The sequence below is a fragment of the Chiloscyllium plagiosum genome, chromosome 26 (genome assembly GCF_004010195.1).
Source record: "Chiloscyllium plagiosum isolate BGI_BamShark_2017 chromosome 26, ASM401019v2, whole genome shotgun sequence".
Lineage (NCBI taxonomy): Eukaryota > Metazoa > Chordata > Chondrichthyes > Orectolobiformes > Hemiscylliidae > Chiloscyllium > Chiloscyllium plagiosum.
Genome location: NC_057735.1, coordinates 35,002,275 through 35,015,844, shown reverse-complemented (window position 1 = coordinate 35,015,844; position 13,570 = coordinate 35,002,275). Strand labels below are relative to the sequence as shown.

General features: G+C 40.2%; 1 protein-coding gene across 5 annotated transcripts in view; it reads right to left on the bottom strand.

The window, feature by feature from the left end:
- Positions 1-373: 373 nt before the first annotated feature.
- Positions 374-13,570, bottom strand: part of LOC122563242 (adenosine receptor A1-like) — a 128,977-nt gene continuing 115,780 nt past the window's right edge. Inside the window, exons 4-6 of one of the 5 annotated variants that reach the window (XR_006315537.1) lie at positions 4,147-4,362; positions 2,249-2,523; positions 374-587 (exon numbers count right to left, since the gene is read on the bottom strand). Coding sequence is in view for 1 of the 5 variants with exons in the window: in XM_043716861.1 (XP_043572796.1) it covers positions 4,303-4,362 (60 nt within the window). In the remaining 4 variants the exon portion in view is untranslated. Of the gene's footprint in view, positions 588-2,248; positions 2,524-3,791; positions 4,363-13,570 lie in introns of those variants that run through there. The other 4 variants (XR_006315538.1, XR_006315539.1, XR_006315540.1 and 1 more) reach the window with 4 other exon arrangements.

Genomic DNA, 13,570 nt, shown 5'->3' with positions numbered 1-13,570 from the left:
TGTTCTCTGAAATACAGAATTCCAGAGTCTCAAAGCCCTCTGACAGAATAAATTCCCTTCATGTCTCTACACTAGGTGATCCTAGGTAATCTGCAAGGGAACTCATTCCCATCAGCATTTCTCCTGTAATCTCCTTTAATTCTTTAATTAAAATCACATCTTTTTTTCCCAAACTCCAATTTTAAAAATGGCCAAACATGCTCAATCCTTCCTCCGAACAAGTTCCCGCCCCCCCCACCATCCCATGAATCAACCCAATGAGTATTCTTTCAATTACCTTCAATGCAAGTATATTCCTCCCTAAAAAAAAATCATTTCATTTCAGGAGAAGTACAAGGACAGAAAGAGAGAAAAAAAATACTTTGTCCTCAATTTGAACAGCTTTTAATATTCCTGTTGAAACTATGATGACAGATCATCATCAAGCCTCTTATGAATGAGTACAGAAGTTTTTCTTGATGTGACTTTCACTGACGCCTCCAGGAATATGCCCAGCCATAGAGGGGAGCTGTATTCTCGATCCAAATCCTGGAAACATCCAAGAGGCTGAATTCTCCCAGCCCCTGAACAATGTGGCAATGGTGAGGCTGTTGAGAAAATATGATAAGTTTGGATAAGTTCGATTCTCCATGTTGAGAAAACGAAAGTCCAATTTTCCACCAAAATATGAACGTGAGATGAAAAGCTCGCTAGTGAGTGGTGCGACACCTACTTGTATGCATCTACATTGCATTGATACTTAATCTCATCTAACTTGTACACAATTTCCAGTTATCCTACACGGTGGAGAGAAACGAGACAGCGACAATTCCCAACATGAAACTTGGAGCTGGTATCTAGTGGCTCTAGCTCACCATTTGCCTTTCCAGGTCCCCATTATGGCCAGCAGTCTCCAATATCCATGGCCAGTGACAGCCCATAACCCCCATTCATGGATGCTGGTATCCAATGTGCAGAAGGGATACACCTGAAATGGTGACTTCACTACCTCCTGATGCTGCCTGGCTTGTTGTGTTCTTCCCGCCTCCTGTCTGTCTACTATCCCATGCATTGGAGCAGGGTGCAGCTCAGACTTATTCATTTGCTTCCATAGTGTTCATTCACCTTGGGCCCACTTGGATGGTCACCCTACTTCAGCTTTGCCTTGCCTTGCTTTGTTTTTTACAATTTCCCTTCTGGTTACGCACTTGCAGCCTTCGAGTACTACTGTCTTGTCTTGCCTTTTAGCACAGACACAAAGTCAGCGTTGCCAGCAGGGATCAATCAAGGGGTGTACATGTTGCTGTATGACACAGTGCTACGTCATTGTCACACCCACACCATTCACCAGCAGCTTATGTGGCAAACTCATGATATACTCTTCAGTAAAATGGCCATTCTCAAATCCTAAGGGGTGTATTTCTCTCTCAATTTAGGAGAACCTGTCATCAGCCATGAGTCCCACCACAGTCAGTCAAGCAGCATCCAGTCTCAATCTGGGGTCAGTCGGCTGCTTGGGGTGATCAGGAGTTCCATATCAGGAGTGGGCTATGGTCTGTCCTGCAGACCAACTGCAACCAGCTTTTGGATTAGTTGTAAGTTGATTGGGGAGCAATTGTGATTGGGCAAGGGTCTGGTTACTCAGCTCTAGGTCAGTCAGGAAGTGAGTCCCGTCAGTTCTAGGATCTGTTCACAATAGTCGAGATGAGTTATTAGGGGTCATCGCTGTGGTAGGGGAAATTGGGGAAGTTAGAGACAAAAGGTGTGGCGCTGGAAAAGCACAGCCAGTCAGACAGCATTTGAACAGCAGGAGGGATCAACGTTTCAAGCATAAGCTCTTCATCAGGCTTCTCCTGCTCCTCGGATGCTGCCTGACCGGCTGTGCCTTTCTAGCGCTACACTTTTTGACTCTGATCTCCAGTATCTTCAATGCTCGCTTCCTTCAAATTGGGGAAGTTAGTACTGGGGATTGAAAGTAACATGCTGAGATGCAAAAGGAGCAATAATTCTATAACTATCACAAACAAAAGCCCAATCATGGACCATTGAGGAACTGTGAACTAGTTCTAGTTATAATAAAAGATCAACAGTCTACTGATCAACATGAAATTATATAATAGTTGCTATCTATTGCTCTTTTTCCTGAATTACTAATTTCAAATTCAATTCTTTTTGCCATCTGAACTTATACTGGAATTTCTATGTTTTCAATGGTTGTGTACCCTTTCTTATTGACAGCATTAGTTCTTGTCTTGCTAATTAAAAATACCTTAATGGAATGTTCCATGCGGTCTTCACTATTTTTGACCACCAGCTATATACAAATAGCATCAGTAACTTGAGCAACATCATCTTAGTTTTGTAAGCTGTAATCTTCAAGCTTTTTTTTGCATCAAGTAAAACTTGCTTCTAGAGTCAGCTTGTTTGTGGTTCGAAACAAGACAACACGAACATTGTTGGTCCATGTCAGCAACTTATAGCTTCTAAAATATTCTGTGCACCAGAATTGGCATCATGTCCACAAGCAGTGTTCAGTTTCAATTCCTGTCAATCGAATTGAAGTGCATAGTTCAAACTTTGCATCAAAGCAAAATTGCAACATTTCTGTTTATTGGTTTAAATCTAAGTTCTGACTAAACATTCATGATTTTGAAAATATTGTTTCTCATTACAGAGCATTGCTCTTTTATTTCCCTTCTTGAAAAACCCCTAGTTTTTTTTAGCAGTTGGCTTTAGTTCAAAGAGCCCTTTGGCCTCTCGAGTGCATAGGTTCAGTTGGTTTTTGTATACCTAACAGGAAACCACATTCTTCAATTCAAACTTTGGTGGCCCTGGATTGGGTAGTCTTGTGAATTTAAACTGCAAGTTTTGATTCAAATAAAATGAATGTTTAATAATCTCTAGTGGCTATTGAACTACCAAATTAGTATATTTCTATATGATCTCGCAAAGGTCTAAACTCAGCTCTCATTCTCTATTAGTGGATACATCATCAATATGGTAAAACTAAACTCACGATGGCCTAAAATCAGTTCCCATAACAAGCCTTTTGTTATACCTACAGCCATGCTTCCCATGAATGTTTTATCTGTTCAAAATAATCCTAGCTATCTAAATTAAGTCAGGTCATTTTCATACATCGTCAGTCAAAACGTGTGCCACTAGTAAAGCACAGCTAGTCAGGCAGCATCCAAGGAGCAGGAAAGTTGACGTTTCAAGCATAAGCTCTTCATCCCTTTTCACACATACAATTCATCCAAGGGAAATGTTTTGTGTGAACATCAAGTGAAAAGATATTTTGATGTGTCAAATGCTTTACTCTGCCCTGCACGTACCCGTTCTGCTCCAAGCAGAGAAACTGGGCTGAATCTTGTGCTTCCTTTTGTTAAGAGTCAGGTTTCATGAAGGGTTTCTCTGTTTGGACTATACTAGAGGCTACCCCCAAACTGATCCAAACAAAGAAGCTGCATGTTCAGCAGCTGCCTTGTCCATGGCCCTGTTTGAAGCATTATATCTGTGTGCAATTGTTGTGCAATGGTTTCATCAGCCATAGTCATGGTAGGTAGTCTTTGTCCATCTATAATCAAAATATTTGATTGGCATCACATCCATAAGCATCCATTCCCTCCACCACTGATATGCAATAGCAGCAGTGTGTACTATCTCCAAGATACTCTGCAGAGATTCACCAAAGATCTTAAACAGCACCTTCCAAATCCACAATCACTATCACCTAGAAAGACAAGGGCAACAGATACATGGGAACACCAGTCTGACTCAGGGTTGGGATACAGACAAACTCTAACCTCCCACCTTTAATGTATTGTCTGAGCTGAGATGTAATTTTTCTTTATATACCGATAAAACCGTAAGTTCTCTCGGGAATGTGACTTGAAAGTTGTTCTGGGATTTACATATTAATCAATTGAAACCTACATCCCCATTCTAAGTGATTAAAGATTTAACAGCAATTTCAGTTTGTTCTATACATCCCATCAGTTGTATGACACTTTGATCTTTTGCTATACATTCTGTGTCCTATGATCCTGCCCCACTAGCCACCTGATGAAGGAGCTGCACTCAGAATGCTTGTACTTTCAAATGAATCTGTTGGACTGTAACCTGTATGATTTTCAACATGATTACAAGTTGGATGTTAAAAACAACCTTCAGTTAAAGGGTCAACTGGAACTGGAGATACAAAGAAGATTCTGAAAACCAGATTCTTCAGTACTTTATCGATTCCATGAGCAGCTTGAAGGATTCCCAACTCAGGTCAGTTTTGGATCCATATTGACACAATCTTGGTGGACAGCCTTGATCCTAGGCTTCCTGGGAGCACGACAGGTTGTTCAAAGGGAAGGGTCTCCCCAAGCTTGTTTCCTGTCAGCATGAAAACAATTAAAATGTTGTTATTCACTACTAAGTTAAGATTTTCAACACATAGTTATGTTCAAATCACCCAGTTTAGTGCTTTAAACAGTATAGAATAAAATTTTGTTTTTTTTTTAAATAATAACATTAACAACAGAAGTTTGTGATAGTGCAAATATTCTTTATGGGGTTGCAAGTTTGGGGAATGGACTTCAAGACTATGAGGTAGAAATTGATATCCATTACTTAAATTTTGTCATGCAAAGCAGGCAATATGCTAATAGGTTATTAGCTCCCCTGCCTGAATTATGGGATTCTTTCAGCAGCCAACCTGTACTGGGCAGAAAAAAAAATCAATATTGCAAGCTCAGCACAGTTCCAGAAAATGATAGGTCAAAGAAAAAAAATCAGACAGTTACAAAAATTGAAAGCCAAAGCATGTGAAATGGAAATGGAAGTGTAGGATAGTTGTTCTTCAATAGCTGGAGCAAGTGTTTGGAAATCTCTTTAGGAGAGCACTCTGAATATTTTCTTTAACTGACAGTTGAGAATAGTGAGGTATATGCTCATCACTCTTCCAATTAAAACAAAACTGCCAAATAGTAAGTTACAGGAAACAGCTAAAATAGATTGACTGGATTAATAATTTATTAACCACCCCAGCATTGAACAACGGGAATATTTTAAAGTAGCACATGTAACAGTGGTGCTGAAAAATTTCATTAAATTACTAAGGATAAAACTAAAACATGGACCTGAATGAATCAATAGGACAATTGACTGTTAAATTAGAAAAGGAAAAGGACTTCAAGGAAGATCAATTGGAAAAACTTCAAAAGTATGACAAAAAGGTGATCAAATGTGTTTTGGGTAAACTGAAAGCCAGTGGAACTGTGCATTAAGAGTCTTCCAGAAGATTTTATTCTTCTGGAAGACAGTTGAGGAAAATGTATGTAAAATAAAGGTTCACAAAGGGATGGAATGAGGAATGAGGATCAAAAATTAATATACATTCAGTGAATGTATTCTTCAAGAATTCACCATAATGCATAATCATGTCATGTGATCAAATATCACATGATCAAATCTCCAGGGTTGCAGAGTGCAGAGTCTGGGCCTGAAAACAGACTGAAATAGATGTTTATGCCATAAATGCAGAATTGAGTGTTAAAGGACAACAAGTAATTATTTGGTAAGGACATTAAGTGACAGGCCTGATGGAACAATTGCTGATATCTATTTATTAACCAAAGACTGTGTTACTGACTGTGACCAATTGCCTGAGGAGAGAATTCACTAAAACCGACACCTCCAGAACTACGTACAGGATAACTCCCAGACCTCAGACTAACATCCTGCTCTCTGTTGATAAATCACTAAAGGTTCACACATATTCAACACAATTTCCTGTCCTTGTTTCATTGATTCTTTGTTATCTCTTCCAGAGATTTGTTTTCTCACCGGTTTCCTAGGTAAAACTTTGTATTAAACAAACTATAAACATTATGCTGTGATTTTTCTGAAATAGTACTGCATGTTTGTGGCTTTCAGTAGACAATTTCCCTTTTCTTTTTATAGTTAACAAGGTTAACATTTCCTTATCCAATAATAGGTTTTACAACACAGATTGCATAAAACTCCTGTTTTGCCTTTGTGCTCTTGACTTTTCTTTTGATTATACTTCTGTGAAGAACTTTGCATGTCTACATTAAAGATGGTAAGGTCTTGTTGATTATTATCTACAACAAACTGTGAAACATAGAACAATGGAATCATAGAAAAATTTCAGACAGAAAGAGGCCATTCAGTCCATTGTGTCTGTGTCAACTGATATAGAGATAAAAATACAAGCTATTTATTTTAATCCCATCTTCCAGAAAGTAGGCCATAGGTTACATCACTTCATTTTAAATTAGTTCAGGTTTTTGCCTAAACCACTAGTTGATGCAGTTATTTCTAGATGTTCTCCAATCTCTGGATGAAAACTTCTTTCCTCATGTCCTTCCAATCCTATGAATCATCTTAAATCTGTGGTCAGGTAGCCCATGACCTCCAGAATTGTTACAGAAATATTGACATGTTTTTCATGAGTGTGGATAAAATTCAATATGTGGAAGGCAAGTTTAAATCAAGCTGGACTCTGTAATGTGCAGACATAAGTGGTGGAATAGATGGTATTCACGCAGCCTTGGTCAATCGACTTTCCAATGAAAGCAGACAGGCCTGGAACTGCCTGGCCAGGGGTTAATGGTGAGATGGTTTCAGAATGGACTGGTGTTTACTCCTCCAGTGAAGCTGCTGTTTTAGAAGAATGTTACGCAGACTTGTGGCACCCAGCGTAGAAGTAGGCCAGAGGCACAGTGTGACAAGGTCAGCACTTGACAGTTGAAGGTTCAAAAACCATATCCTGTGACCTCTAAGTATAGAAAGTAGTCACCTCATTGATCTTCCTGCCCTGTCCAAAGCTAATATTGGAAACAGGTCACTGAATCTTTGAAAGGGCATGAAGAGGAGGATGAAAGGGAAAGCCTGGACCCCCGGCTCACCCTGGTTTTTACACTTTCTTCAACAGTGCCTCCAGAGAGCATCTTAGACTGGCAGTCAAGCTGTACAGATCTCCAGCTCCTTGTACCTTGTGAGTATCATCAGGCTGAACAGACCCCAAAGTGACCACCTCGGTAACACATCCCAAAGACCAGAACCAGCCCTAGTTGGGAAGGGAAGCTCAAATCGATGACTCTGGATCCTGAAACATCAGCCAACCCTCAAGGACTGAAGAGCAGCCTGACCCAGCCTTATTTCGAGGCAAACAGTTCAAACACAGCAATAGGGATGTGTGGATAGCATGTCACGAATCCTCAGTCGTGCATGTCATAGGTAGATAGCTCGTGTAGATTTGAGACTGCTTACTTAGAGATTCGAGACTGTTTACTGAAAAGTCCTGAAAAGAGATTGACAGAGTTTGGTGGAGTTTAATTAAAGTGCAATAGCAGTGTCGGCTAAATATAGTTTTTCTTTGATAAAGTATTGAACCTTCTCCTGACTCTTGTCCCCTTTGACTACCTTACTGCACACTTGAGTTAAAAAGAGTTACAAGGATTCCTGTAAACTGGCCAAGTTTAGTCGTGGTACATTTGCTCACCTTTTCAATTTACTCTTCCTATAATGCAATAACCAGAACCATACCCAAAATGCCAGCTGAAACAAACCAGTGTCTTATACAGTATCAGTATTACATCCTTGTTTTTATATTCTAGACCTGATCCAGTTAGAGAAAGCATTTCATCTTATCAACCACTCCTGCTACCTGAGGGCCTGCAGTCCAAGGTCTCTCATTGCCTCTGCACCTCTCAATTTCTTCTGATTTATTGTGTAATCCATAGCTTTATTTTCTCTCCTCAAATGCATTAATTCATCCTTCTCTGTATTGAATTCCTGTGCCACTTTTCTACCTCTCACCCAATGCATTATCATTCTGGAAACAGTAGCTATCTTCTTCATTATCAATGACACAGACAAATATTGTTTCATCTGCAAATTTCCCAATCATGCCTCCCACATTTAAATCCATATCATTAAACAGGCAACAAAAAGCAAGAACCCCTAAATGAAATATGTGGAAATCCATGCAAATCTTCTGTCTATCCACAAAAAAAAAATCCCTTGCCCCTTACTCAACTGTGAACTGGTTTTGGATCCATATCATCACACTCCCTTCTGAGTCATGGAATTTTACTTTTGTCACGATTTAACTGGGAAGAAAGCACTTATCACTGTGCCACAGGGTTTCATCACAAACTGTATAAAGCCCCCATTCAACCAATTTGCCAAACTGACTGCTATTCAGAACAAAGGCAATTCACACCAGGTTTCATCATAAACATTAAAAAACCTTATTCACTGTAACACATTTAACTTTAACAAATGGAGAAAAAGAAACAATTAGCAAGCTATTTGATGTAAACTATACTGCTTTAAAACCCCAAATACACACATACTCAAGACAGATAAAAAAACAGTTTGACCCATATTATGCATGGGAAAACATCGTAGGCAGGAATGAAATTCTGAAAATCTCATGTCCAGATCACAAGGGTGTGTTAAATGGATTCACATCATTTCTTTTAGCACTAATAAAAATATGTATGCTGGAAAGTGATGGCTATTCTTCTGTTCAATAGTTGTTTAAGTGGACCCTGGTCTTTTCTTGTTAGAATTTTTAAAAACTTTTCTTAGTTTTCTTGTCTAAGCATCCATATGGAGAGATATGGGAGGGAGAGAGAGATGTTTTCAATTTTCAGGCTCTAGTTATCTCTCACTGCCCTGCACTTATAGATTTGTAACAACCTGCAGCCTAAACAATTGGAGGCAAATGTTGAAGAGAGCTGTGATTCTCACTAGTAAGTGACAAGAGACTATGCACATGTACTAACTTCTCATTATTAACCTCACCTTACCTTTCAGCGGTTTTTCATTCTCCTAACCACCAGATAGAAACTAGATGTGACAATTCCTGATATGAAAGTCAAAGTAGTTATGTGTTGGTTTCGATCACAACTTGTTCCATGAGACATCCATCTTCGACACCAGTTACCAGGCATTTATCTCATTGATGGGACCAGACTGTATCTCAAGTATCCTCGCTTTTTCTCTTTGAACTCTCCCATTTTGCACCTGCTTGAATGCTCACAGCATTGTTGCCTTGACCTTTTGCTCAGCCAGCTTGAAGGCTCACAGTACTACTGGCTTGTTTTGCCTTTTGACATAAACACAAAGGCAGGCAACTTGTCTTGGTTTTTAGCACTTATCAGTCAAAAGGGTGGGCATTTTACAGTATGGCACTGTGATGCCACACTTGTACATCATGAAACCAGCAAATACACTGCATGTGCATCAACTGAATGAACATATCTCAACAGCCAAGGGCAATAGTTCTCAGGAACCTTAAAGCAGATAGCATTCAGTTAGGGAGTCCCAGCACAATTAGTCAAGGACGTTGTCCGCAATCAGTCCAGGGCTTTGGATTAAGTCAGTCAGCTTCTTGGGGTGGTCAGGATAAGGGAATACATATCATGATAGTTCGAGGAATAAGCCACAGTCAAACCAATACATCCAGTCTGGGCACTCATAGTAAATCAGCCGGGAGCTGCACACAGGTCAATCAAGGATCTGCTCAGTCATCAGTTGAGACTATCAGTCCAAGTCGGTCATTTGGGGATGCAGCAGTTGGTCCTGGGGTCAGCTCAATGATAGTGTTATCAGTGACCTTCTGCTGTGCTAGAAATGTTGGATAAATCAATTCTGGAGATTGGAGGCAGCCAGCTGGGATGCAGAGGGGACAATAATTATGAAGGGATGGAAACTCAACACATAAGCAGGAAAATGATAACACATTTTATGGCATGGGATACTGCAGGCAGGCAAGGGTAATCAATAATCACTTCTACCACATTCTTAACAAATGTTAGTGCAGCACATTGGTTGGCATGATTAACTGGAGGGTTGGAGTTCAAGGGGTAATTTGAGAGCCAAAGTCTAAATGGTGTATGAGAATACGTGGAGGCTCAGTACTATTGGACTTGACAAAAAGTGCCAGGATGATAGGAACATGAAGATTTGGGGTCATCACTTGATTACTTTGAATTAAATATTCATCAACACACTCTCATATGCAATGATCTCTTTTCTGGGTGATGTTAAACATGAGATCTCAGTACTCAAACAGCACTTAAAAACTTATACTGTCTCAATATGCTATAACTTGTGTTATATTAATTGATATCAGATTCCTATGTTAGTGTTCCATGTCAAGGCTTTCCTGGCTTTCCTTATCAGTGCCCTCCTTATCTCACTGCATGGTAATTTGTTGACTATTGACATTACTGTCCTGTTTTGATATTCCTCTGCAGATGCTGCCAAATCCATTAAGTTTTGCCATCACATTCTTTCTTTTTTCAGATTTCCAACATCTGCAAAATTTTACTTTTACTAGAATTTCTAGTCCTGTACTATTCTCCGATTCTCTTCCATAAGAAGGCAAAATCTAAATGCATTATTGTCACCAACACCGAAATGAACTCCCACTGTTGCTTCATCCACTTGTTAAGCTTCATTTCCAAAGAATAAACCTAGAATTGGGCTCCCTCTCATTAACTTGTTGTATAGAACATAGAACATAGAACAGTACAGCACAGAACAGGCCCTTCAGCCCACAATGTTGTGCCGACCACTGATCCTCATGTATGCACCCTCAAATTTCTGTAACCATATGCATGCCCAGTAGTCTCTTAAATGTCCCCAATGACCTTGCTTCCACAACTGCTGCTAGCAACGCATTCCATGCTCTCACAACTCTCTGTGTAAAGAACCCGCCTCTGACATCCTCTCTATACTTTCCTCCAACCAGCTTAAAACTATGACCCCTCGTGTTAGTCATTTCTGCCCTGGGAAATAGTCTCTGGCTATCGACTCTACCTATGCCTCTCATTATCTTGTATACCTCAATTAGGCCCCCTCTTCTCCTCCTTTTCTCCAATGAAAAACGTCCGAGCTCAGTCAACCTCTCTTCATAAGATAAGCCCTCCAGTCCAGGAAGCATCCTGGTAAACCTCCTCTGAACCCTCTCCAAAGCATCCACATCTTTCCTATAATAGGGCGACCAGAACTGGACGCAGTATTCCAAGTGCGGTCTAATCAAAGTTTTATAGACCTGCAACAAGATCTCACGACTCTTAAACTCAATCCCCCTGTTAATGAAAGCCAAAACACCATATGCTTTCTTAACAACCCTGTCCACTTGGGTGGCCATTTTAAGGGATCTATGTACCTGCACACCAAGATCTGTCTGTTCCTCCACATTGCCAAGAATCCTATCCTTAATCCTATATTCAGCTTTCAAATTCGATCTTCCAAAATGCATCACCTCGCATTTATCCAGGTTGAACTCCATCTTCCACTTCTCAGCCCATCTCTGCATCCTGTCAATGTCCCACTGCAGCCTACAACAGCCCTCTATACTGTCAACGACACCTCCAACCTTTGCGTCATCTGCAAAATTGCTGACCCATCCTTCAAACCCCTCATCCAAGTCATTAATAAAAATTACAAACAGTAGAGGTCCAAGGACAGAGCCCTGTGGAACATCACTCACCACAGACTTCCAGGCGGAATATTTTCTTTCTACTACCACTCGCTGTCTTCTGTTGGCCAGCCAATTCTGTATCCAGACAGCTAAGTTCCCCTGTATCCTATTCCTCCTGACCTTCTGAATGAGCCTACCATGGGGAACCTTATCTTAACTTGTTGTATGTGGGTCAAAAAAAAAATCTTGAAGGCAATTTGAGAATGCTTCACACTGTTCATATCACAAATGAGAAAAGCACAGCCAAAGTCTCCAATCAACACTGCCTTATTGATTTTTCACACAGAAATTTACCTACACATTTACTCTTAGCTTGCTCCCATTGTTTTGAGGTTCTATAGTACAATGCAAGGACTGGGATTGCCCCTTTTATATTTTTGATCTCAACTCATGTAACTATGTTTAATAAGAAAATTTCAGGTGAATTATCTAGTTTTGGACATGGAAGACAGGATGTACAGGAATCTACAAGATTGTACATACTATTGTCATCCAACAGGCTGGTCTCCACATTTGTACTTAATTCACACTGGACCTACTTTCCTCCTTGTCTATTGTGCAAAAGATGTTTTCCTGACCTTGTCAGCACAATCCATTCCTTCTAATCCCCAGAAGAATTTATTCTATATTTTCTACAACCTTGAAACTGTCTGCTTATTTTCTTTTACTGAACTTTTGTTGTGATGTTCATTATTAAGAGGCAAACAGTTTATTAAGTGAGACTTTTGCTTGGTAAAAGTATACAGTCAAAAATATTTTCAAATGTAAAAAGTCAGCAGTGTCCATGATGATCAACTTTTGAAACTTAATGAAACTCTATGATGGCAGGAATCATCACAAAGAGGTTTTGTGTCTTTAGACTCTCTGTTATCCCACTTGCTCCAATCTTAAAAGCAACAGCAATCTCAGTCAGAGTTGCAGTCTGCCCTTCAGCATTGCAAACCAGTGTTACAGCCTGTGTTAAGAACAATGTGCAACTTTAAGTTCAATTAATATTGTGTATGTTAAGAAGAGAAGCAACGGTTTGGTTTCATTTTTGAGTGTTCTTGGGAATTGGTGCCATGATGTCTCGAGGTCTATCTTGCATACATCCATTTTGATGAGGTTGTAAATGATAGAATTGAACACTTCAGTGCATGTAAAGAGGATGTGCCTCTTGAATCATTTAAGAAAGCATTGCATGCATGCTTGGATATAAGTTGTGTGCAGGAATATGGGAAAACATTGATGATTGACACTAGGTTCAAAGTTTGTGCGAAGATTTGTAGCTCGGGTGCTCATTGTTGTGGTTCTGTTCGCCGAGCTGGAAGTTTTTGTTGCAAACGTTTCGTCCCCTGGCTAGGCGACATCATCAGTGCTTGGGAGCCTCCTGCGAAGCGCTTTTTTGATGTTGAAAGGTTCAGCATCCTGTTTTCTGTTCTGTATGTCCAGTAGGTTGGCTATTGTTTCTCTGGCTAGGGCGCTAGCCAGAGACAGAAAACAGGACACTGAACCTATCAACAAAGACGGCATACTTAAACTACTGGACTTGTGCCTCACAACACACTTCACATTCAACAACCAGATTTACGAACAAATCAACGGAACACCCATGGGATCACCAATCTCGGGACTCATAGCAGAGGCAGTTATGCAAAGGTTAGAACAAACAGCCCTACCACAAATTCAACCCAAACTCTGGGTCAGATATGTCGATGACACGTTTGTAATCATTAAAAACACGGAAATAGAAAAAACACACTGGGTCATCAACGCCACACTCACAGGAATCCGATTCACGAGAGAAGAAGAAAAGGATAGCCAACTCCCATTCCTAGACGTGATGGTACAGAGAACACCAGACGGACAATTCACTACAAGAGTATACAGGAAAGCCACACACACAGACCAAGTCCTAAACTATGAAAGTAACCACCCCAACACACACAAACGAAGCTCCATCAGGACACTATTCAAAAGGGCCACAACACACCGCAGTACACCAGAACTGCAAAAAGAAGAGGAACACCTATACAAGGTATTCACCAAAAACGGATACCCGCGCAACTTCAACAACAGATGCCTAAGAGAAAGACC